The sequence below is a fragment of the Rhipicephalus microplus genome, chromosome X (assembly GCF_043290135.1).
Source record: "Rhipicephalus microplus isolate Deutch F79 chromosome X, USDA_Rmic, whole genome shotgun sequence".
Lineage (NCBI taxonomy): Eukaryota > Metazoa > Arthropoda > Arachnida > Ixodida > Ixodidae > Rhipicephalus > Rhipicephalus microplus.
The window spans coordinates 233,691,442-233,718,496 of record NC_134710.1 but is presented as its reverse complement, the minus strand read 5'-3'; the positions used below and the strand labels follow the sequence as shown (position 1 = coordinate 233,718,496).

Sequence of the window (27,055 nt, the reverse complement as noted above, 5' to 3'; positions counted from 1 at the left end):
AGATAACTGCCTTGGCGAAGGTTGTCATTTCCCGTCAGAACTTTCGCCTCTCATCCTAAGGAACACGCATCTATTTCCCTAGCTAGCGGTGTTACAGAACTCAATAAGAACGCACGATATGATCCTGCATATAGCTTGGCTTGGATGCATCGCAGTAAAGTAAACACTGATGCAGTAGTTTGTTATTCCTAAAAATATCATGACGTTATAGCAGTTTACCTATATCGTTCGGTGGTAGAATACTTTAGCTAGCCCCCTGGGCAGCCGAAGCTGGCTTTTCCACGAATTGATGGCACAGCAGTAGTTTCACAAATCGCGTTAGATTTTATAACACTTTTGTGACGTTTGTGCATATTTTGAAAAAGGGCAATAGTGATTGTCAAACTAATATGTAGCGTTCCTCATACAAATGCAGGCTTATCATGCACGGCCACGATCAGCGGTCAAATTTTGAAAACTACACACAAAAATACCCAGCTTGCACTGGGTCACGCAAGGCTGGCGCACAGCATAGCTGGTCACCACTCGGCTGGTCCTGGCTTCACTAGGCCAGCGCCTCAATTTTATTGAAGCCAGCCAAATGCGCCTGATACAGCCGTTCACCACTCTTTCCTCTAACCCTGTCCTGCTCTCGCCCGTCGCCTAGCCTTCGCGAGTGCTTTGCAGTCATGGGAGAGAGAGCCCATCGTGTAGTGCCTCACGACGGAAATCATGTGAAGTAATTCTTTGTTAAGTTGTCTGCAGTGTGTGGGGCGGCGTTTTGCATTCCTCGTGTTCATAAAGTTGGTTGTCACGCTGGCGCTGTAAAAGAAACGGTATTTTGAGATAGCGTGTCGCCGTTCGTGGCGCTATGCGGGCAACCAATGGGGAAGCGTCACTGCAACGATACCACATGCGCTGCGCCGTGATGTGGTGGCGGCGTCGCTTCGAGCCATAAAAAAGGAGCCGGAAGGAAGAAATTTGACAGACGCATGATACTAGAGTGGGAAACACGTCTATCGCATCTCTGGGGCAGCGCCTCCTCCGGGGGAAAGCACTCAGACGCACGTGTGATGCGAGCAGCGCTACCCTTTATGTCGTGCCGCATCATGACCACACCCTGAACATAGGCGGACTGACGGCTCCCGTTGAGAAGCGCTTGCTTGCATTGACAGTGAAAGAAATAAAGGAGGCTCTGATTAGGCACTCGTGCATTCACATGCCGGTACACGCTTCGCAATCACGCAACCATGTAAATTATTCAACTTAGTTACGCATAATAGCTAGGTTAATTATATTATTGAAAATAATTGACACTGCACCGTTAAGGCTTGATTTTGTTAGATTGTCACATAGGTCAATCTATCAATAACTACTATCTAACCAGCTTAATTAGACTAATTACATTGTTAACATTTATTATACGAGGCTTGTATTATGTTTGCGAAAAAAGAAGGCTGTATATCTTGACCAAAGCAACGGTCAGGTCACGTGACGAGCTGAAAAACTGACGCATGTGCGTTTTTTTCACATTATCAGCATCACTATCAACCGGCCTGCGAACAAACTTGTCTGATAACAAGAAACAAAACTGCTTTCTTTCGCCACGAGCAGAATGCAAAGCCCTTTCTTGCTCGCTGGCACGACACCTCCCCTTTTCGTCCTTCTCCCCTGCGCAGCACACGCTTCAGTTGACTTCAGTTCAGCAGGAAAAGTGTAGCAACGCACTGGTTTCGAGCCAGCCCGCCTATGGTCCTGTCAGTGTGGAGACCGGGATCGGCAGTATTGGGCCCGTAGTTGCATAACTGAATTACTCGGTTGCTTCGAAGAACTCAAAATGATCAATACTGAGTTAATTCAGTGGGTTAAAACCTTCTTGACAGGACATAAGAAGACCGAACAAGAATGCACCGACAGCCCATCCCCGGCGCAGTTGAGCGTCTTTGACAGGAAAGCACCAGAAGTAAGTTCGCTGTTTCTTGTAGTTTTTTTCCTGAAGTAAAAAATGTACTGGGATAGTTGCCATGACTAGCCACTTCGATTTTTTGCGAATGCATTTGGGTTAGCACGAGCTTATAGCACAAGAAATATTGCCGACCCGAAAGTTTTTATGAAACCCGACGTGGCCAAAATGAACCTCGATTCTCTCACTATGGTGTTCTTCACAATCATGTCGTCGTTTTCGCACGCAAAAGCCCGGAATGGCACAATACCGAGCTCTTTCAGAGGACCCAGAACATCACAATGGTCAGCAGCGACAGCAGTTGCTTCCGTTGCTAACCTGCATGTTCCTCCTCAGTTGCAGTCAACTAAGAATGAAAAACGTTGTTCTTGTTCGTGAACTGGTTTTGAACAAGCGTGGATCTAAGTTCACAGCCATTTGCTACCGTTAAAGCAGTTTTCAGCTTTTGTGAATATTTCTGCACGTTTAAGCATTGCCTCACCTAATCATATATCCGGAAAATCGTTTTATTCTCCACGTAAAGTGTCCTGCCAATGTGGAGTGCTCACAATCGCCCCATGTACGATGGCGAATGTAGATTTGTGCGTGCGGTGATGTAGAATACTTGCAGTTTTTTTTTTTGCTGTGTTACATTAGCTGTTGGTGAGTAATAGTTTGAGTGGACGCTGCGTATTGCGTGTGTACTTTGTTAGCTGTATCGGCAGCAGCGTGATTATATGTGCAGATATATGCGATATGCATTTTTTGTTTGTGTGTGTCTGTGTGTGTGTGCGTGCGAGCGTGTGCGCGTGCGTGCGCCCGCTTGTTCACACTGCAACTTGGGCTAGTTGGTTGTAACGGCGCACCGCCCCCACAAAGAGAAACACGAATACACAGTGCCGTGCAATTGTGGTCCTTGTCCAGTTTGTGTGTGGGTGCGCTGCCAATAAACCATGAATGTTTGTTTTGTTTTTTCTTTTGAAGCCTTGTGGTAGCACGCGAGTATGACAGTTTTTTTTTGTCTAGCCGTGGTGAAAAAGGCGATCAAGCGGCCAGTGTGTTGGGTGAGAGTCAAAGTATACGTTTGTGCGAATAAAAGAGAAAAGAGAAGGAATGATGTACAGGTGTAGTGCAAGGCAGAGGTTAAAATAGAGCAAATTGAAGCTACTCACCTCGTGAAACAAATCAGAGAACCAAAAAAGAAAACATTTAGAAATAGAATGAGATAAGCAAGGTTAATCAACCGAAGCACATAATAGGCAATTTTTAATAAAGCATAATTTATTCCTACGGGAGGTGGGAGCATTGGTAAAAGTCCCAACTGGCTTTAGTCTGCATTTTAACCTATAGACGATCAGACGCTTGCTGATCGGCCAGCTCAGAGCTGAACAGTCGTGCCTTTCACTGCTGTTACGTGTGTGCTGCAGCTTATTGTCTCAGGTGTGGGGATGCTTTGAGGAGACGTGGGTAATGTTACATAACGTGGGAATTTCTCCGCACCAGGGGCTGGAACCTGAATAGCACGAACAACTTTCGACGGTCGCCAACGTAATAAATGCCGCATGTACCAGTAAAATGAGGTCGTCAAACCCCACTACGGTAGAGACGGAAAGCGGAATTGTTTAGTAAAACGCGAGTTCAAAGGGTAAAACAAGGCCTAGATATCTTGAATTTGTTTTGAAAACGGGGAAGATGAGAAGAAAAAGCAAGATAGAGTATCAGCTGTGAGTTCCACTAGGCCTGCTGTGTAGCAGCACTGAATAAATATCATCGTCGCAGCAGACTCAAATATGATTCGGTGTTCACCGCCAAAGCGGCAAGCACACTATGCTTATACACACACTCTAAATAAATCATGAGAATCGTTGGAGGAGTGAAAACTTTTATTTTCAAGCGATATTCTTGGTAAGCACATGCGCACTTTTAAATGTTTGATGAACGAAGAAATAGGTTCATTGCACTGCAAGACGTGGAAATACAGCTGCAGTATCATAAGTGCATAGTAGACAAAAGAAATAAACATAAAGTCAAGATTATAAGATGACCCGCACAACAGTAAAACTGCAATAAATGCACACTAATACACATACAGGGCACAAAGCCGCACGTGAGTAGTTGCCGCAGCCCTTGACACCGGCATGAACCGAAGAAAGAAAAAAAAAATGTTAGCTACGTTTTTTTTTTGCCGCCTTCGAAAAACATTTTTCTCCCACGCACTTCACAATGCTCTTTAGTGAAAACAGTCTCAAGCAGTTGCCGCAGCAAAAACAAAGTAATATTAGGTTCAATGCAAGCTGTTAACGAGGCAGGAGTGTTTGCTCAAAGATTATGCCCTAGCTTTAGCTAACAAACATTTTTCTAGATTCACCATTTCTCTATTGTTGCACTCGTCAGGGCTTTAGTCAATTTGCGAACACCACAGATAACAATATACTAAGCATAACTGCACTCTTCACGAAATTTCACTCATGCAGTGAATTTGAATACATGTAGAGGCACCAAGAAAACATATACAAACGAGCTGCGAATCACTTTCTTGAGACATGAAACGATTTTCTCGCAAACGTGCTGCGCAGCATTCCAAATAGCCGTGTGTGTGTGTGTGTGTGTGTGTGTGTGTGTGTGTGTGTGTGTGTGTGTGTGTGTGTCAGTGTGTGTGTGTGTGTCAGTGTGTGTGCGTGCGTGTGTGTGTGCGCGCGCGAAGAAATCTAAGAAAACAATACGTACATGAAGCAAAGAGCACAAAAAAACGCTCTCTGCGCCAAGAAGCACAATGCGAGAAATGTTAGTTTAAGGTTACAACGACGAATGCAAAACGCACTTTACAAAGTAATTATGGCATTCGTACCTAGTAGCAGCCAAGTTACGAGGCAGACGAAACAAGCGAAGACTACGACGCATTCCGCGCTCGTCATCACAAATCTTTCATTGCGTCTCGCTGCTGCTGTCCAGACTTCATTGCCTTATGTGCTCATGAACACGGAGCGTGACAACGTCGACGCCTTGTGCACTTCTCTCGCATCCGATTCATGCCAGATCCTGCCCGACCATATGCGCGCAAGGTGATAAAGATGGATAAGAAGGTCCCAATCGCAGTTGCAAGGGCACGTAGACGTATTACTAGAGAAGATACTGTAGTAGGTAACTATTACGCGCGTTTCCTTGAAAGCGGTGAGTGATGTGTTGCCATCTTGCGGTTGGCGTGAAGCTGCGTAGCGCCGGCGCCTTTGGCCAGAGTGACCATTCTTAACTTTTGTTACTCTGGTATTACCAGGTCAAGCAGGACTGCCAACCATATGGTAATTGCCATTGTAATTACTAGTTAATTACAGGATGATTACCTTTGCATTAGTGTAATTATTGAAGTCACCAACTTGTGGGAACAGAAGACTCAAAAAAAAAAAAAGAATTCGTCTGATGACTAAGCTGATGTCACAGCCATGATGATGATGATATGATATATAAATGGCACTCCCCCACAAAGGGGATGTGCTGAGAACCGGGCGACCGGATGCTTTAAGTAATGAAACTAGAAGAAGGTGTTTAATGCGAATAAGGAGGAAAGGTCGGCCTTGAAAGCGGGTTTCTGGCCTGCTACTTCACACGGGGGTAAGGGGAAAAGGGAAAGAAAGAAGAGAATATGATGAGGGGTGATTGTGGTATAGCACAATGAGTCACTGCACACAGTCTCGTTCGGTGTAGTACACGTCCAAGAGTCTCTACATTATCAGATTCTCTAAAGACGGGAATCTAAACCTGCCTTGCTTAGAAATGCGAGCAGGTCCTTTAAACTGCGTTGAGCGTGATCCACACGTTCCCAAGCACCCAAAAGTCTCTTTTGGGTGCTTAAGAGATTGTCTTTTACCTGCGTATAAAGGGCACACAGGATGTGATCAATTTTTCTGGAGGGTTACACAACTTGCAGTTAGGATTTTGCTCTTGTTAATGAAACTAAAATCAATAATAAAGATTAGAGCTATAACTTATTAAGGAAGGAAAGAAGGGCCTGGAAACTGTGACGCACACTTAATGCTGGGGGATTGGCCATGAACTGGGTAATTCTGACGAAGTACTTTTAATTTGTTAGCTCACGTTTTTTTAAACTAATAAGAGAGCAAGGGATAAATAAATATCAGAAATGAACAATTAGAAATAACTTGCATAAAAAATGAAGCAGATGGTTTCAGAAACAATGAATAAATGAATAGAAAAGCAATTTGAAAAGTAATTTAGGAGTATTAATATGGTCCACAGTCTCAATCTTTTTGAAGCTTTAATAAACTTTTGCAAGGCATCGGCAACTTTCCCATCACTGAATTCTAGAGATAAATACCCCCACCCCAAAGTACATTTGGACTGTTTAACGGCAATCTTACGCGGCGGAACAATTGGGGGAAGCAGCCAGACCAGCTCCGTGTAAATAAAAATTGAGATAAGGAGTTTGACACGTCAGCCTAGTGATAGTGACTGCATGCGTATCACATATTTTACTGTTCAAACAATAATTTAGGTGTTGAAATTTTAATGTGTTTATTATGGCTGTCAAATAAAATTCTTCTAACCTCAATTTTTTCTCCTAAATATAGCTCCTACAACGAATTTATATGCTGGTAATAAGTGAATAAACGGGACATTTAACCATGGCGTAGCTAATAAATCCACCGTTTCATTGAGGAAAAAACCCTTATGGCCTGGTACCCAAACGAATTTAACCAACTGTATATACGGTGGAGCTAACGATATGAAAGTACTCAGCACGTGGGAGTTCTTATTTGCAGTGAAAGAAAAACACACTGACAGCGAATCAGTTAAAAGTATGGCCGAACTAGTTGGTGCTGTTAATTTGCGAAGAGCCCACATTATCGCAAAAACTTCTGCTACGAAAATGGGTACAGAATCTGGAATATGTAGAGAAAAGAACCAATCTATAATAGGGGCGAGTATCCCAATTCCACATTTTCCTTCAATTTTCGAAGCATCTGTTGCAATGACTGTCTTTATTGGCGAATGAACCAGATAATCACTCAGAATGGAATTTAAAATGTGGTCTGACATTAGTTCCGCATGTTTTGTAAACTTTTCGTCAAACTATTTTGATAGAGATGTTGCTATCACTTATCGGAGATACAGCACTTATATGGAGATTTAAGTTGTAAAGGAAGCTTTGTATATAGAAAACTTGAGGCGTGTGAAATGTCGTCCAATATGCTCCAACGAACAACTCAGGCTGGAAGATCAAAACTGTTTCAGAACGTCTTGCTAGGGATTCATAAAGGTTTAAAAATGTACCGCGAACAATTTGAAACACGAATCAAGTCATGAGAGTCTAGCTTCCAGATACAAGACTTTAATGGCTGCAAATTTAGGAAGATCTAAACACAGACGCAAGGCTTGCCTCTCAAGCATTACAAGAGGACGAAGCTCATAAGCAGGGGCACCAGCATATATTATGCATCCAAATTCAAGGACCGGCTGAAGGTACATGCAGTATATTGACAAAAGCGTATGCCTCCGCATGTCAAATTGACAATGACTAATCTTGCGTAACAAACCGACCAACCGAACACCCTTTGATGCTATATAGGCATTCGATGTGTGCCTTCCAAGACATGGAGCAATCGTATAACACACCAAGGTAATTTATTTGCTCTACTTGCGGAATGCACTACATTGATAACTAAGCGTAATATGAGTGGGGTCTTTCAAAGGAAATTGCAATACGGAGCATTTTCAGACGTTCAGATGCAGGTGTATTTCATCAGGCCACCCTTCTAGAGCTGACAAGTATGACTGTAGTACCTGGTACAGATTGACAATATTGTCGGGCGCAGCAGAAAATGTGATGTCATCCGCATAAACATACTTGTTTACATCCTAACGTCGTGGTATGAAACTCATTTGTATATTAAAAAATGAAATGGTGGTGGTGGTGGTGGTAGTGGTTCGGTGAAGAAAGGAAAAAGATGCTTATTTCTGAAGCCCTTAAGAAAGCACGGCGCAGCGTACTGTAGGGGGGGGGGGGGAGCAGGGATAAAAAGAATAGAAGAAAATAGATGAAGAGATAGAGAAGGCAAGCGACGGGAAAAAGGAGATAAGGAAGAGGGGATCCGGTCGAAGCAGTACAAGGACGGGGCACCGCAATGCGAAAGCTGCATGGCGTCAGGAGACCGCGGAGGGCGAACCAGTCGGCGGGAGCAACGCTGTCGTCGGAGACCACGAGGGCACAACCGTCCAGCTTGAAATCCTCCGAGCGAATCCTAAAACTAGAGAAAGGACTGCCTCTTGTGGAACGCCTCGTGTTTGCATGTACGTAGACGAGGAAATGCCGCTTTGAAAACAAAAATGTCCGATTACGCAAGAATTCCTCAATGCATGCCGTAATGTGCTTTGGAAGTTTCATGGTGTGCAACTGATTAACTAAAACTACATGCTCAACGCTGTCATACGCTTTCGCGATGTCCAACGAAACTAATGCAGCATACTTTCTTTCACGCAGAGCTAGCTCAATGTGACTTTCAATATATATCGGTGCATGTCATATCGAGCACCCTTATCTGGAGCCAACTTGACAGATATAGAATATTTTTTTCTTTTTATTGAACTTTGATATACGGATGGTGAACACTCATTTATTCAATTTCACAAAAAGTGAGTTTAGCGCAACCGCCCTAATATTGTCAAGTTCATACCCGCTATATAGATTTTTAAGCAGTGGTATCGCCTTAGCTATTTTTCAAGCCGGAAAAACTCATGCCATCCTGACTGAGTAGTTCATAACATCTAATAAAATCTCTTGATATTCTGTATTTCACAATTTTAAAACGGCCAACGTGATACTATCAGGGCCCGGAGCCACTGATGAAATGTTATCCACTACCTCTGGCAATTCAGAACTGGAAATTTCAATGAAGTCGTTGCTTTGGCGGTGACGATAACTGGGAAGAAAAGCGCTGCTCTGATCCCCTACCAATATTATCTAACGAATCTTTGATTTCCTCCAAAGACAAAATAATATACTGTGCACACGGTCACGGTATCATTTTTTTTACGGGGAAATCTATAGAGTGCGCGCTTAATGTTTGATTTAGATAAATACTCGAACGTCCGAATGTCGTAACTTTCTTTTGCTTGTTAGACTGTTCTTTCAAAAACTCCAGCATAGAACTGGTAGTCCTTCCAGTTTTGAAAGTATTAATTGAATAAAAGATTTTTCCGGGCTGCCTTTATACGCCTGTAGTTCCTGGAACAATCGTGATTCCACTACGGTGAATTACCGTTCTGCTTCACAGATGTGACCGTTAATTCAGATTTTTCGTGGGAATTCTGCAAAACTGTACAAATGCTTATAACTTGATTTTGTAAGAAAGCAAACACTCTTTAAATTTAGTATAACTTATAAATGTACGTGCATTGCAAGCTACTGATACTACCGGAGTTCTTATTTCATAAGTAACCGGTATATGATTGCTGTTTGTTGCGCAGTTAACTACGGACCAACCCGAAACACTAAAACATGCGCTTGCAAAAGTACGATCCAATGAAGAAGATCTGTTACCTCTCAAGTACGATGGTGTTCCTGAATTGAGACAGGTGAGATTATTTTGAGACAAGTCCCACAAATGGTTGCCACACGCATCAGCTTTTGCACCCCATGTGACATAATGAGCGTTACAATCTCTTGCCAATAAAATATTTCTTCCACACGTGCCAATTAGGGTGTCCAATGGCCTGGTGTCATGTACGCCTGACGGAAAATAAACATTGGCAATTGAAAAAGTTTGACGAGAAGGTAGAGTTATCTTTAAAACTAAAATTTTATATTCAGGGGACAGTAGCTTTAACGTTACTTTAGCTTTATGACAAAGTTCGCTTGATAACATTATCATTATTCCACCACCTCTCCAAGGACATAAACAAACGGTAATTCTTGACATAAAAGCTGTTGTTTGGATTAATAAAAGTTTCTTGCAACAAAATAAATAGGAACTCAGCTGAGAACTGAGACGGTGTAAATCAGTGAATGCAGCAAATATCGAACGACAATTTCACTGCAAAACTCTCAAAGATGCAATTTTGCTGAAAAAATTGTTGTGGATACAGCTTTCTTCAAGATACTCTCCTTCAAAAGTTTGCTGGCCGGATTATTTTTTAATTTCGCCTGGGGGGACGTAGAGCTTCCATGGTTCAGCGAAGATCGGCTGCGTTTCTGAGTACGGGCATCGATTGCCCTATCAGTAGATACGTTCAAGTCCAGCACGGGTTCCTGACCATTAGCCCATGAGCACACAATTGAGCCATGGCATCCATCAGAGGCGTGCACCTTATCACCTATCAGATTTACCTCGTTGGTGGTAGGGTGTATATACGACACGAGAGGACCGGTTGGTTGCGGGGTTCTAAGCTTCACCATTTGATTGTTTGACTCGTGCAATACATTCGGCGATGCTCTAGTTGATCCATCACCCTAGCCATAGTTTTTCCTACAGCAACCTCGACTGCTTGTGCAATTCTCGTTTCCGTGAACGTTTGACGTGCTCAAGCGCCAGCATAACCATACTCCCTTTCCTCGATAATTGCCATTGCATCCTTCCTAGAGCATCTCCTTTTATCAACGACCTCGAGAACTTGCATTTCTTGTTGTCTAATTGGACAATCTGAGTAGTCAGCAGCTTGTTGTCCACCACACAAACAACAGATGTCCTCTTGTGACGTACATTCTCGATTTGCGTGGTCTACACCACATCTGCTGCATCACCCCTCTGATTTACAGCCAGCGGCACTATGACCGAACCTTGTTCTTGTTGTTGTTGCCCTTCCCTTGTGGCTCATACCCTCTGTGGGGGATCCAGCAGTTCCCAGTTTCTCTGTCTCTGTCTTTCTAGGGATGCGGAAGGAACAAAAGGAAGAAGGCAGGGATGTTAGCCAGAAAGACATCCGGTTGGCTACCCTACACTGGGGATTAGGGAAGGGGACAAGAAAGATGAGAAAAAGGAAAGAGAAGGAAACGAAAAAACAAGGAGAGACTGGCAGTAATTTCACTGCACCCTATAGAACTCCACCGCATGTCAAAGGCATTCACACAAACCCGTCTTTCTCAAGAAACACAAGAGGGCCTTCATTGTCTTGTGGGCTGTCGAGGGATGTGGACGTTGCTGTAATAGCACCTGCATAGAAAGAGGCCGATCGTCCAGTCACCGCATTGCGTTGGCAAGTACTTGTCTGTCGGGGGCATATCGAGGACAGTGGCACAGCAGGTATTTGATATTTTCATCGGTGCCACAAACATCGCATGCCGCACTGTCAGTCATGCCGATTAACGTGGGACGTGAAGCACGCTGCCCACTATACACCGTAATGTAGTAGGGTATTTTTGGAATTTTTCAGGCAGCGTGAGGTAGTAGGGCTGGGATTTTCTTGTCAGGCGCAGGGTAATTTCCACTTTTCATTTGTCGTCGATCAGCGAAAAATGTAGATAATCGGTGCGACATCACCAAGGGTGACGAAATACGTCCGAGAATAAAAAAAATTTCTTTGAATAGCACCAGAACTGTCTTAATTTGCATGTCCCCAGCACATGAGGAATGTGGAAATAATACGTCAATCTATCCAGGGTGGGGTGATCAATACAGTCGGTGAAGACGAAAAAGGTGGTTTTTGCCTTCGAGGGATCTTAGGTGAGGGTGCGTCGGAAGGAAACATGTGATTTTTTTTTTATGAGAAGAGTGCCCCTTTTGTGATTGGGCGGTGACCTGCACTGCACTAAGCTGAAAGTTTTAATAATAACAATAATAATAATAATAATAATAGTAATAATAATAATAATAATAATAATAATAATAATAATAATAATGAAATTGATAATGAAATTGATAATGATAATGATAATGAAATTGATAATGATAATGATAATGATGATGATGATGATGATAATAATAAATGCTGTTGCTGTTTTTAATGTTGTACCATATAATCTTGGTCAGATGAATTCAATGTTTTCATCCCGAAAAAAAAAAAACCGCCCCGCCGTGGTGGTCTAGTGGGTAAGGTGCTGCTGACCTCCAGGTCGCGAGATCGAATCCTGGCTGCAGCGGCTGTTTTTTCGATGGAGGTGCAAATGCTGTGGAGCCTATGTGCCCAGACTTGGGCGGCATGTTAAAGAACCTGAAGGGGTCTAAATTTCCGGATCCCCCCACTACGGCGTCTCATAATATGGTGGTTTAGGGACGTTAAATATCACCATAAAAAAAACCTGACAAATTCACAGCCCAGCGTTCTCAGCCTTAGCGTAGTTTAACGTTAGTTTACCGGCTTTTTGTCATGTGCCTACTTTTCCGCCACCGATCCCCCAGTCATCTTTTACTTATTTCATTTGCTGACCTGTCTGCCTTTACAGTGTTGTTCCTAAAGACCAAGAATGCATGTACATGTATTGTGGCGAAGTACATCCACCCGGGCGGATATATTCACATTCAGTTAAATATCTCCGTCGTTCACTCACCTTCTTCGCGCATGTGCATTTGTCTTCTTTACTGAATCTCGCTATATAACTACGCGTACTATACGGCAACCGTACCTCGCTTCAAACTAAAAAAAAAAAAAACACCCCCGTGAGTGCTCGTAAAATGTGCTCTTGGTTATGTCGGCTTTACTATTTCGGTGGTTGCCCAGAAAAGGGATTTATTTCCATCTCTGCTACTCATGTTTGCCGCCTGCCTGGTGTTTCGCTTAACGCTCATTGCACCATGTCGCTTGCAATACCAGCCGTATACTTGGTGGTGAGTCTCCTAGTTCTTTTTCTCAACTGTGAGTCAACTTTATTCACATACAGATACCCATGACAGAACGCTTCCTATATACCCGTATACCAACCACGTGCCTCATTTTGTGACACTCCTGTCATATATATACCGTAACTGCCTGCCAACCGAATGAACAGCTCCAGCCAGAGTTCCAACTTTCCCATGATGTATTACTCATCCACAGAGTTCCAGAAATATGGTCAGAAGCCCAGACCTTGTATTCAGTGCTCAAACAACTTTCTCTTTTTTTTTTGTTGTTGTACGAGACGTACAATGAGCACAGCCATCTATATGTTGACGCCTCAACCATTATGCATGGGTTTGCGGGGTCGGTGATCTTTCTTACAACAGCAACCACCACGAAGATTTGGTTAACCCAGCAAATGACATCAACAGCTGCGAAACTTGCTGCTCTGCGTAGCGCCTTGTAATTCCCCACCAACCAGTAAAAAAATGCAGCGTCTTCATGGATTCTGATGCAGCTCTACAGTGATCGATACTAGCCTTCCGCCGGCGACCTTATGAACAACTAGTGTTGCGAATTAGAGAACTGCTCCTCCACCTTTTTATCCAATGACATGACGTCACGTTTCAGTGGCTTCCAAGTCACTGTGGCAAGTCAGGCAACGAACGTGCCGATGCAGCTGCCTTATCTGCACAGGGACAGTGTACAAGAATTGGTTTCATTCTCAAGGACAGATGCTCCCATGAAAATAAGAAATATTGCTAATAAGGACTTAAAATCCTTCTGGAACGCACAAAGTCTACTGCATAGACTGAACCCGTCTCGTCGATCCCTCGTCCAGGCTCTCTCGACTCGAGACAATGGTGCTTTGCCGCTGTGGCTTCGTGCCGCTTCCACCATATCTAGTGACTGTCGAATTGGCAAGGAAGACAGTGCTGCTTGCGACCATCGCGGCAGCGATGAAATGATAGACCACGTGATTAGTCGCTGCCCTCGCTACAGCGCGCACAGACGGCCGCTAGATGCTGCGTTGGCCTGTCTTGACAACAGAGCCTTTTCAGAACAGTCAGGGCTCGAATGCTGACACGAAACGGTCTTCGCCCCAAAAAATTAATTAAAGCCTTAGTGAACTTTTCATGTGGCAGTTATAGTATTGCTACTCCAGTTTCTCTTCGTTTTCCTTTTTCTAGCGCGTATACTTTTCTCTTCGCTTTCCGAGACTCTTCCTTCCCCACTCCCCCTCCCCTTAGTGCAAAGTAGCAAACCGAATGTTACAATTTGGGTTGACCTGCCTACCTTTCGCTCATTTTATTATCTCTGTCTCTTCCTTACCTATACCAGAGCGGTCTTTCCATACCGGACCCCGTTTTCTACCCATCTTTTGTGATGTTCTTTATCATCCCTTCGGAAGTTTTTAGTAGCTTCCGACTTCAGCGCCACTACCTTCTGCGTGTGGAACTATGAATTGTTGGCAGTGTATACCTTTTTGTTGTTAAGCTGTGCTCTTTTTAGGAGCAGGGTAAAGTGTAGGGTCGTAAAAAAATCTGTAGGGTAAAGTCCCGTAATTTTGATTGTAACGTAGGGTACTTTCTAAAAAATTGGTGACAACACTATGACCAAGTGGTCAGAGTTCAGCGCTAATGCGTGTGGTTCGTGGCTCGATTCGCCGGGCAGCCAGTGGTTTACCAATAAAGTGAGAGGTATCCGACCCAGCACAGGCTGCGGCGGCTGCATTTCCGATGGAGGCGGAAATGTTGTAGGCCCGTGTGCTCAGATTTGGGTGCACGTTAAAGAACCGCAGGTGGTCGAAATTTCCGGAGCCCTCCACTACGGCGTCTATCATAATCATACGGTGGTTTTGGGACGTAAAACCACTAAAATTATCTTTCAGGACGTAGGCTGGGGTGTTTCACGGGAGGAACTAGAGAAAACATCGCAGGTGAAGCTCGGGGCAGCAACCAGGTGGAAATGGTGCGAGGGCAAAATAGACGCTATAAATACGTTCTATGCATCACTCTATAGATATGACATGGTTAAATTTACATGTCAGTTTTAAGTAAATAAGTTTTTACATGGTGTAATAGGCCACTAAGCATGTACAGGCCACCTGGTTTTCATGAACGTGCGCTAAACGCAAGGCAGTGCAGCGTTTCTTGCCTTGTTAACCGATAAGAACGCTTTGCTGCATTACAGCCTAACGGCCATAGTTTATTCATTGGACTTGGTCGCTTCGAACTTCCGTGAGAAGCATAAGGTGGTATGAGGTTTTGAGAGAGAGTTTCAAAGTTTGGCTCTAGGGTAGTAAAAGCTAATGGTTATGCAATTTCTAAGGTATTTTAAAGGTAGACGAGGGTTTCATAATGCATCAGAGCTCGAAGTTTGTACCAAATAGTGTTTAGTATTTAAAAAAATTGTTACTTTGCATATGTACTTTTTTATAAGAACTATCTTTGGAGCGTTGCAAAATTTTTAAAAAGTTAACTACGAACAATTTACAGCAGTGGAACTAAAAATGTGAGCGTGGAGGAAAAATTAATTCTTTACGTTTACTGGGGCATGAAAATTGCCACTTACGAATGTTTTTATACTAAGAATACAAAGGCGCATAAGCTACTGATCCTAGTATAATTTATGTATATGCCGCTAACACATGAAAAATGTTTTGTTTTCTTATGCCCGCTATTTGCCGAGAAAAAGGTGCATGAGTTTGAAAAATTTTGTTTTGAGAGAAATGCAGAAATGACGTAAGAGTAGTCGCGAATTACCTGTCAACGTGTCAAAAAAGAACCAAAAATTTTTTTGAAACTGAGCTAAGTGTGACATATGTTATGAACGTTCAATAAATTCTTCATCGGGTGATTGCGAAATTCACAATTTTTTTTGAAGAAAGGAAGTTTCACCCCACCTTGATTGCGCATGTGTGCTATGTTTTTATATGCTTGATTTCATTTTCCTCAAAGATAAAATTAGCTAAGGGAACGCTAGTTAATATAAATTAGGGCATCACTCAAGCGCATAGTATTGTCTACTCTGATAATTTGTCGTTCCATTGTTTTGCAAGCACCCAGTGCAGTGCAGAAACACTGGTGAAATAGTCTTGCTTACACAATCGCAACAGGCTGGGAACAATACTAGTGGGCACTAAGTGTTTACTTTTACCCTTATGGCATCCTTCTTCGCAGGGATACTACTGCTTCACTTGGCATACCTCGTCAGGCGACAAAAGCGTCCGCGGAACTGGAGCCATCGCACCGAGGCGGTTATCGAAGTTAGTGAAGCGCCATCATGGCGGCGATGGCCCATCTTGCCTGAAGAAGATATGTATTTCAAACTCTACTAGTGGCGCCGAGTGGAAGACAGTGGTATCCAGGGACATCCAAAAGCTTAGCTATACCTATCCGCGCCTCCGCGAGGTTGCCCTCAACGGCTTTAGCTTCGGCGCCGCGCATCGGAAGCGACGCATCAAGTTTCGAGACTTCTCCAAGCACCTGATGTCCCTCTCTTTGCGCAATTGCGTTCTCGACATGAAGACGTTCTTCTCGACAGGAGTCATCGAAAACAGCGAATTGACAACCCTTGACCTGGGTCGATGTTTTTTCCTCAATGATAACAAGTCTCGCAGCAAAAGGAGAGTGACTTGGCCATTGCTTCCATTGCTCGAGAGATTGTGTCTGGAAGGTTACCCGTTTCTCATTTCCGAAGCTCTCCTGAGTGATGTGCTGCTTGGATGCCCATCGCTGCAGGTGCTGGACTTGGAAGGTACATCTCTGCAAAGTTCTGCTGATGTCGCACTCATCGGACGATGCCTGCCGAAGCTCAGCGAACTTTTCATTGGGTGGACAGACGTGAACGATTCTTCATTTCTAGCATTGGAGCGAGGATGTTTCGATGAGCTTCTTACGTTGTGTCTAGTGGGAACTCATATGACGAACTTGGGTGTGCTGGCGGTCTGTGGTATTTGTCCGCGCTTGCGTACAATCCGTGTGACTATGGGACGCTGGGCTGCCAGGAAACTTGAAAAAGTGGATGTCTGTCACTCTGTGAGCATTGAGATTGCCTGCTTCAGGAGCGACAATGTGCGCGCGTTTATACGAAACGAAGGGTGCGAGCACTTCAACCAACACGTGAGGCGAGCGCTGACATGACTAAGGCAGGTATAGAGACAAAACTGGATGCGTATGCGCCAGTAACATGGCAAGTGCTTCACAAATGTTGGATCACTTGCTTTTGCATACGCATGCTTACTGCAACTCGATTCTAGTTGCGCTCAACAGACACACACGCTGTAAAGATGGCACATAGTTTCGGTAGTGTGTTTGTATTATATAGAGTGACAAATATGTAAATGTAAATGAACGGCTAGCCTCTACGTATTACGGCTGGTACACTATATTAATGTTCGCTAATACTAGATGTATGCTGTAGAAAAGGACAATCTGTGCCTCGAAACGAAGCACAGGGCTTTGAAATGCTATTTTAACATTTACATTCCGTATAGGCGTTATTGCGCGACACGAGTGTTTTACTTTTTCTGTAGCTGTACTCGTGTCACCCAAATGAAAAAAAAAAGCTACATTTGACCACTGTATGCGTATACTGGCAAACAGCGCCGGCAGAATAAAGTGAATGAGGGTATGTTTTTACCTTTTTTCCGTCTATCTCTAGGAAGCACTGCACAACGTATACAAAGAATTAGAACCTGTGGACTTTCCCAGACGCAGCTGAGTCGAGGTGAGTGGAAAAGCACGAACAGGTTTGCATATTTACAAGCAAATGATTGTCACCGCATTGGAACTACGACAAATACGAACTTCCGCGATGGACAATGCCTTTGCCACGGAAGAGCAAGTGTCATTTCCGCCGAAGCAGCTGCGGCGACTGAATAAACCATTCAAGTTGAAACCGCATAATACGCGCAGTTCGCGGTGTGAACGACACGTCAGCACGCGAGGTTGGCAAGCGAGGTGCGATAAAAAGGAGAAAAAAAAAATCTTGGTGCTTTTTTCCTTGCAATAGCAGCAGCTAGAAACTCTGCGGTATCAAAAATAACGTTGTTGAATAGTGATGCGAACGAACATATATTTACTACATGAAACATGTGTACGATTTGCACATTAGCAGCCGATTAGTCTACTTGACGCTTTTTTCTCCTGATGTTGCATCTGCATGCCTTAACTGTTGCAATTCTGAACGCCGCTGGTAAAACCCTCCCCAACTTACACAATTAGTAAAAGCGTAAGTAAAAGCGCGGCTTGCACCATTTACAATTTCTTGAACTAAAAAACTTTGATGAGTGCATTTGTGCAGTTCTGCATAGATGCACTGACCTGGTAAATACAGCGATTGACCTCTTTATTTAAAGGGACACCAAAGAGAAAAACAAAGGTTTGGTTTAGACTGACAAATTGCACTCGGAGAGATCTAATGTCTTACGTTTCATTATCATACGTTCAGTATTGGTGGAGAAAATTGGGGTTTCAGTTCCATATTTAAATTTCGCGCCGAAGTGTCTGTCCGTGACGTAGCAAATTTCAAAATGTATATTTTGTATTTTTGCAACACTGGCTTGATGAAATTTTGTGAAGCTTTGTTAGGTCTATGGCACCCGCAGATTACAACGTACCGCATATTTGTCGATTAGAAGCTGCGCAGAACCCAGTAGACACCTTCAAAATTTATGACGTCACCGTATTAGGTGCGGGAATCTCGAGGTGGCTCCACCCACGTTTTGTTTTTGTGCTTGCAGAACGTCGTGTCATGGTAAGGGTGGTGTTTTCAGGATTGGCAAATTGTAATTTAGTAATAGCGAAAAATAGTTTCCTCTGTAGTACCCCCCTCGAAAGGTCCAGTGTAATGAAAAAGGAAGTTTCGTGTTTCAATAAAAAAACTGCACCTGCGCAGGGCTCGCAGCGGAGGTGCGTGTATATATATATATATATATATATATATATATATATATATATATATATATATATATATATATATATATATATATATATATATATATAAATACGTGTGGGCATATGGGTCATGACAATGTGCGCTTTTTTGTGTGCCCCATGAGTACTATGGCTAAACACTTTTGCTAAAAAAACATTTCAAGACCGCGGCGTTGCAATGAACGGCTGTCCAGAAACTAGTTCATTTTTGGAGGAACGGAGCAACACCGCCGTTCCATTCAGGACCGGTGGAACTGTACCGGGAACGCGTTACATCTACGATGGAATGGCAAGGGGAGTGCACATTCTTTAAACGTTCCATGACATTCAACAGGTGAGCACAGGCACGCAGCACATCAAGTCAGTGTGGATGACCGACCACGGTAGGAACAAGAATGTGCCGCTCACCTGTCACGGGCACTACACCGCATCGTGACTTTCACTTCAAGGCGCCTGCCAAAGGCGTAGGGAAGCGCGTGACGCCGATACTGACCGCGTGAGGGCGGGACAGTTGATTTTGCTGAGAGCGGCTATGCTTTCAGGTTTCCCATTTGTCGTAGAAACAAAATCGTGAGCCAGTACGCGCTCTCTTCAACCTCTGCTTCGCTGTCACATGGCATACACTAATTTGTTCAGCGTGGGATGCAATAACTCCAATGGGCGAGAGAACGAGTAAAGAGAAGGTGACAGAAAGATATATAGAGAAACAAGAAAAAATCCTTGGCAAAAAATATTTTTCGTGAGGCGACATTCGAAACCACCTACCCACGGTGAGTGTCATCTGAAGGTGGTTGTCGTAACCGCTCGGCTATCCAGTTTGTTACTTTTTTCTTTCATGGGATTTATTTATTATAGGCATGACACTTTGAATGCGTTCAAAACAGACAGATAACTGATATGCGTTCAATCTGCTCGTATCGTGGCTGAACCAAGAACACACAGCACTAAGCAATTAGTGGTCCTCACTAGAGCGAATATATCAAGCGATGGCATTTTTCTGATGATACACCACTACGGCGGGGAGGATGAATCCAAGCACCTCACCAATGCAAATGCCATTTCGGATGGCTTTCCGTTTGCTCGTATATATCTCTTATCTGAATGACCATGCTAATCAAGTGGGATGTTCAGGACATCATTGGCTATGCTGCTGCTGTGGAGCACGCTGAGGAGCACGCAACTAAGGAGCACGCAAGCTGCAGTTCAACATGATTGGCTGGTCGTCTGCGAAACATTTGACTCGGGGCGTTTTACTTCAATTACTCTTACCTATACTTATAATTTGATGTCGGTGATATCAAAGTCGTGTAATATATACTGCTTGATGTGAGCTTTAAGTTGCTTTTTTTATTTCGCTTCAGACAAAATACGTTTTTATAAAAAAAGTGAAATGTACCGTGAATGAAACGACATGTTAGAATTTTCGAAATGTAACAGCAACGCGTCTTTCGCACTACAAGGACTTGTGAAGGGAGCTCATTCCAAAATTGGGTAGGAACGAGCTTACTTTCCAGTTGTAGAGGAATGTGTATACAACACTGTGCGTAATAAAAATTGGACATATTATAAGCTATATTTTTGCGTAATAAACTTCAAAACAGTGCTCACGCTACTACGGAGGCTCCGTTTAGTTGGACTATTGAACAATTCCTAAAATTTTCTTTAACTGCGTGCTAATTCATGACGCCCCGATGGACCTAAAATTTTTTCACACCATACCATACCAAGTACGTATATTAAAAAAAAAATCAGAGTTTGTGCTTTATTCTTCAGCTAACTCAAACTCTGCCTAAGTAATGAATATGATGTCAAAATCAAGCACGAAAGAAGAAAATTACGGTAGAATGATCGCTTGAAACGGAGAGTCATTCAGAGAAGTAAGCTTGCAAGGTCAGACGTCACGGTAGATTAAACGCTTGAGACGGAGAGTCATCCAGAGCTCTAGGCTATAAGCTAAGCTCGCAAGGTCAGAAGTTTGAATCCCCCCCCCCCCTTTTTTTTAACTAATGCCTAGAAAGATGGAGTTGGGAACAAATAAGAGAAAACCAGACGAGCTACCAGTAATGTGAGGTTGATGACTGATAAGCAGTCATGTATTCTACATCGCTCAGAAAGTGCGAATGAACCCCTTGTACTAAGCGAGAGACAGAGAGAGAAAGATATGGTATGAAGAAAGGCAGGGAGGTTAACCAGAAAGCAAGTGTCTGGTTTGCTACCCTGCACTGGGGAGGAGGAAATGAGAAACAGAAAAGTAAGGAAAAGGGAATGAGAGAAAGAGAGCGGGACCAAAGCGAAGCAGGCAAAAGATCCTTGGTTCGTATTGTTAGGAAGGCGAGACGCCAACATGGTCCCGAAGGCGCCAGTGCTCCGAACTCCGCCGCCAAGGTCGCCAGCCGTTTGGTAGCTAGGTTTCCCGGCTCGCGACTGCTTCTGGGCAGAGCTGATAGACGAGCGGACGAGACGGCGGCGAGTTAAGGCAAGGTTTATGTACAGCACAGAAATAGAGGCGTTACAAATTCGGCACTGGGGCCGACAGCTTAGGGACTCGAAGAGCCGAGATGTCTTCTCTCGCACGCATCCGTCGGCTTCTCTCTCTCTCTGTTACGAAGGGCGCCACGAAACTCGCCGCTGCCAAGGACCCCGGGCGCGCCGACTGCGAAAGGGGCTCGAAGAAACGAGAGGCTCTTCTGACACATAGGTCTACTGCTGGCGACGCGCTGCAGGGCTGTTTTAATAGGCACCGGGTGGATCCTTTAAGTCACCAACGTCCAGTCAGAAGCGCCACTGGCCGTGACGTCAAAATCCTCTAATGGGGCCCGTCGCTGGGCCGCGTCATGCTCATCAAATCCGGAGCCGCTGCACGTGGTTGCAGCCAAGGACGAATGACGTTCCCACGCATTGCGTAAGACTCGCCAGACTGGAAGGCGCCGATTGCTTCAACGGGCTCGTGGGCTGAGGGAGCTCGCTGTGCGTTGCGTGACAGACCGGCGCTGCAGCTTGATGACGTCGTTGAGTCGATCCTCTCAGGCGGGCTCTATTGCTGGCCTTGACACAGATTGCCTTTGCAGAGCCATTGACGTTCGGTGTTGACTCCCAGGCGTAACAGTATGCTGGCGCCGGACTAATCTCAACCATATATTCATTAAAACGCGAACCAGGGAGCCATTATAAAAGTCTGGGGTGTGACCTCACTGGCGATAACCTGCGTGCAATGCAATCCCCCAACCAGAGCAGGATTGTCCACCCTGTTGCACTACTTGGTCACCACCTCCCACGAAATTGCCAATTAGCCCTCGGCCCTCAGTCCCCAGTGGCTGCGAAGCAACGGTCCAACGCGGCGGCCAGAAGTGCGACGCAGTATAGGGTGCTACGAATCCTTAGGTCCGACCAGGCCACCATGGGAATCTAAACTTGGCTACGTTTAACGCTAGAACGCTATTCAGTGAGGCTAGTCTAGCTGTACTGTTTGAAGAATTAGAAAGTGTGAAATGGCATGTAATAGCGCTGAGCGAAGTAAGGAAGAAACACAAAGCTTATGCAGTGCTGAAGAACGGACATGTCCTACGCTACCGTGAATTTGTTGACAGAAGAGAACTAGGAGTGTAGTTCCTTAACCCCAACAATATTGCTGGCAACATATAGTAATACTATAGCATCAGTGAGAGGGTGGCAAGTATTGTAATTAGGCTAAACAAATGGTACAGGATTAGAGTGGTACACGCCTACGCGCCTACATCGAGGCATGATGATCATATGGTTGAACGCTTGTACGAAGACGTAGAGTCAGCAATTATTAAATTAAAGACACATTATTCTTATATTGATGATCGACTTTAATGCCAAAGTAGGCAAGAAACAGGTTGGAGATCATGCAGTGTGTGAGTATGGCATTGGCTCAAAGAATGCCAGAGGGGAGTTATTAGTTGAGTTCGCAGAACGTAATAATTTACGGATCTTGAATACTTTCTACAGAAAACGGTCAAACTGTATGTGGACGTGGCGGAGCCCAAATGATGAAACTAAAAATGAAATAAACATTATTCTGCGTGCACACGTGGGCATTGTACAGGATGTAGAAGTAGTTGGCATATTCCGATGAAGTCACCATATAATAGTAGGAACTCGAATTCAACTAGACCTAAATAAGCACAAGCATAAACTTATACGCAAGAAGCTGAATAATCAGCTTGCGTTCACAGCGAAATTACGGGAATTCATAGCTTCCCTTCAGAATAGATTCGCGGTTCTAAAAGAGGTAACATACGTTAGCACGGACACAATAAACGATAATCTAACTAGTACAATCAAAGAGTATAAGGGAAGTCGGAGGTGCAGTCACTTGACAGGACACTGGCAAATTATCGTAGGAGACAAAAAAATTTCATGAAGAGACGACAAACCATAAAAGCATCAAATGCAACAGGAAATATAGAGCTAGCAGAGCTTTCGAAGTTAATCATTAGGCGTAAGGTAGCCGACAACAGAAGGTATAACAGGGAGAGAATTGAGCAGGCTGTAAAAAGTGGCAAAAGGCTAAAAGCTGTCAAGGCAAACTTCTGCATAGGCAAAAATCGGTCATATGCATTAAGGAAAAAGGAAGGCATTGTCATAACCAATATCAATAGGGTAGTCGAAGTGGCGGAAGAGTTCTGCAGAAAGCTGTACAGAAGCCAAAACAACATCATGAGGATATCGTGAGAAACAATATTGGTCCAGATAAATTTGACATCCTACCAGTAACGACAGGGGAAGTAATGAAATAATCTCTAGAAGGAATGCGAAGAGGCAAAGCTGCTGGTGAGGATAGCATAACAATAGACGTGCTGAAAGATGGCGGAAAGATAGTGTTAAAAAAACTGGCCACTTTATATACGAAGTGTATTACTTTAGCGCAGCTAAGTTTGAGCGTGAAGAAAAGATGCTATACGATCAAGAAAGGGAAAAAAATTGATTGATTGATTTGTGGGGTTTAACGTCCCAAAACCACTATATGATTATGAGAGACGCCGTAGTGGAGGGCTCCGGAAATTTTGACCACCTAGGGTTCTTTAACGTGCACCCAAATCTGAGCACACGGGCCTACAACATTTCCGCCTCCATCGGAAATGCAGCCGCCGCAGCCGGGATTCGATCCCGCGACGTGCGGGTCAGGAGCTGAGTACCTTAGCTACTAGACCACGCTAGAGATAACAGATAAATACAGATATCTGGGCGTATGGATAAGCAATGGGGCTGAGTACCTAAGGGAACACGAAATATACGTGACGACTAAAGGTAACAGGAACGCAGCGGTAATGAAAAACAGGGCCCTGTGGAATTACAATAGGTATGATGTTGTGAGAGGCATATGGAATGGGGTGATGGTTCCTGGTATGACGTTTGGCAATGCGGTCTTGTGCATGAGATCAGAAGTTCAAGGACGATTAGAAATTAAGCAACGTGGAATAGGTAGGCTTGCTTCAGGAGCTCACGGGAATACACCAAATCAGGGAGTACAAGGTGATATGGGATGGGCATCATTTGAGGGCAGGGAAGCTAGCAGCAAGATAAAATTTGAGAAGCGACTGAGAGAAATAGGGGAGGAGCGTTGGGCTAGGAAGGTTTTCAGCTACTTGTACATGAAGAATGTCGATACAAAATGGCGGAAGCGAACCAGGAAATTGACTGGTAAATACTTAGAAAACAGCAGGTGGCCAAATCAAAAAGAACTATCGGTTAAGACGAAAGTGAAGGAAACGGAGACTGACATGTGGAGAATGGGTATGATTAAGAAGTCCGCACTAGAGATCTATCGAACTTTTAAGCAGGAAAATGCCAAGGAAAGGATCTATGATAATACTCGGGGTAGTTCTCTACTGTTTGAGGCCAGGACGGGAGTAATGCGAACCAAGACATATCGGGCCAAATACGAAGGGGTAGACACGCTAAGCAGTGCATGTGGAGAGGAGGAGGAAACTGCTGAACACTTGATAATGTTCTGTAAAGGACTTCACCCTATAGTTCAGGATGATGGCGCAGAGTTTTTCAAAGCACTGCGGTTTAGGGACAGGGAGGGAAAAATAGACTTTAAGCGGGTAAAATTAACTAGAAGAAGGTTATCTGATTAGTGGCTAAAGTCAAGGCACAAGTAAAAATTAAACCCTTCACTGCAAAGTACCAGGCCTCAACTTCACTATTTAAAGGGGAAAAAAAAGATAAATCTAGTGGTTAGTTCACTAAGTGTTACGGCTAGGTGGCGTTAGCCGCCGCCCGATCTAAAGGGTACAGCCACATCCATCCATCCATCCATCCATCCATCCATCCATCCATCCATCCATCCATCCATCCATCCGTCCGTCCGTCCGTCCGTCCGTCCGTCCGTCCGTCCGTCCGTCCGTCCGTCCGTCCATCCATCCATCCATCCATCCATCCATCCATCCATCCATCCATCCATCCATCCATCCATCCATCCATCCATCCATCCATCCAACGGCTTGGTGGCGTTAGCCACCACCCGATCTAAAGAGTACAGCCATATCAATCGAATCCCCCCCCCCCCCCCCCCAAAAAAAAAATGTCACCCAAGGCAGTTATGTGCTGCGCAGAGACGGGAATCAATCACGCGTGCGGGCAATGTGAAACATTTAAAATATAATTTTTTGCTCGTGCATGACCTCAAATGGCAACCGAGGAAATATGGTAATTAGCTTCTGGAAAACAGGATGCCTACGCGGGTGCGCGACTGAACTGAAATATCGTCAGGTCGACAGGAGGCCGAAAGTAAGCGAGTAACGGCACTGACACATTTTATCGATGAAAAGTGGTAGAAGAGTGGAACGATGAAGTCAGTTGTGAGCCATTGCTTACAACACCTTCCACGGCGAACCATCATTTCCTCAAGCACTAATTTGTAAATACCCCCCCCCCCCCCCATTCATAACGTCATACTCAGAGACGAGAATCACGAGCGGTATCTCGATGAAAACCTTTTATTTTCTGCAGACAGGTCATACAACGCATTTCCGAGTAGTGACTCACTATCTGTTTACAACAATGCCTTCTTAATAATTGGTCGCGCGTCCTTTTTTATCCCCAAGAAAAAACGTTTATAGTTCACAAGTGCCCCACAGAACATTGGGATACAAGTCTAGGTGATGCGCTTGAGCTTCAGGTACTTAATTCCTCTTTTTACGGGAAGGTGCTCGCTCCTTGTGGAGTACCTTTGTGTAAAAAGGCAAATGGCTGGGCAGAAAAAACTTGGTTACTTGATTGGTGGGGCTCGGATAATGTTGTGCTCAGCCCAGTGTGACTTTTTTTTTTTTTCAGGCAGGAAACAAGCTCTTCCAAGCTGTCACTTTGAAGCTCTTTGTAGCTAAACCACTTTGAAGACGTGATTTCAAGGGCGTCTACAAATGCGAAGAGCTCCGAAAGGCCTACCCAGAGGGGGCCGCACGAGGGGCCCGGGCCAAGGGGGCTGGTTATCTTGAAAAGGGCGCTAAATGTGTTCTATACCTTGACTAGGCAGCGTGGAACTCTTTTAGTCTTCTAAAATGGGGGCGTAAAATCTGCCTTATTCACTGATTTATATGGGAGGAGGCGCCATGCAATGAACCATCGCCCCCCCCCCCTCTTCCCCCGTAAAGGCAAGCACGCATATGGGCCTACCCTTTTCCATATGGACAATTTCGCCATTCATAGTGTGCTCGAAGTGCCGGGAGATGTACCTCTCGCCGAAGTGCAGCTCTCACACAACCGCGTTTTCTTGAAGCAGCTTGTCAGTGCGTGGGATCGCTCTCGGCCACTTCGCTAACAGAGCTTCGTCCTTTGGAACGCCGAACAACGCATGCTTCTTTTTAGCTGACTTGTAGCCTGTAGTGAACCCCGGGACGAAGTAATGGCTTTGTTTTAGCGCCATGAGAGTGCACACAGAAGCATTGGTGTCAGAGTGCCACCGCAATTAAAAAAAAACAAAAAAAAACGAGGACGAACGCGCCCGACGAAACTGTCGGAAACGTGCAAAGAACGTATAAACGACTGCGCGCGTTCCACGCGGCTAGGGTGGCTCCTCCTCAAAGGCTTCAGTGCACTACGTAGGCGCCGCTTGCCGCTCATCACACTTTCCTATCCACTGCAACAGCGGCCTGCCGGATTTGAAATTTGTGCCAGTGCGGTGGAAATGAAAGCGAATGTTAAACAGGCACGTGACATATGCGATGGTGACAGAAAGGCCAGAAAAAGTGAGATAAAAATACAAACAATAATTAACCTTCTTTTTTTGTTATTTGGTAACAATTCAGTCACGAAAAAGTTGAGTAAACTCAAAAATATAGCGTAAATAGTTAGTAACAATATTTATAATAAATGAGGCACATCTTTTATTTTGTTGCAAATCCGAAAACGAAACTGTAGCCAACGTTTATATATACTGTAGCTACCGTGAGGGGGACACCTG

General features: G+C 44.3%; 1 protein-coding gene across 2 annotated transcripts; it reads left to right on the top strand.

Moving 5' to 3' along the window:
- Positions 1 to 1,615: 1,615 nt before the first annotated feature.
- LOC119187849 (uncharacterized) lies at positions 1,616 to 17,328 on the top strand. Of its 2 annotated transcripts, XM_037435941.2 has the most exons (3): positions 1,616 to 1,942; positions 9,404 to 9,511; positions 15,868 to 17,328. In XM_037435941.2, the coding sequence occupies exons 1-3, from the start codon at positions 1,817 to 1,819 to the stop codon at positions 16,828 to 16,830; spliced, it is 1,197 nt and encodes a 398-aa protein (XP_037291838.2). In that variant the 5' UTR covers positions 1,616 to 1,816; the 3' UTR covers positions 16,831 to 17,328. The 2 variants fall into 2 exon arrangements, with proteins under 2 accessions (XP_037291838.2, XP_037291839.2); XM_037435942.2 differs by lacking the exon at positions 9,404 to 9,511.
- The last annotated feature ends 9,727 nt before the right edge of the window (positions 17,329 to 27,055 follow it).

Excerpts from the sequence above, each read along its gene's own strand:
- LOC119187849 (XM_037435941.2), top strand. The coding sequence starts at position 1,817 with ATGATCAATACTGAGTTAATTCAGTGGGTTAAAACCTTCTTGACAGGA. Across the intron at positions 1,943-9,403 it reads TTGACAGGAAAGCACCAGAA|TTAACTACGGACCAACCCGA; the intron begins GTAAGTTCGCTG and ends TTTGTTGCGCAG. Across the intron at positions 9,512-15,867 it reads GTGTTCCTGAATTGAGACAG|GGATACTACTGCTTCACTTG; the intron begins GTGAGATTATTT and ends CCTTCTTCGCAG.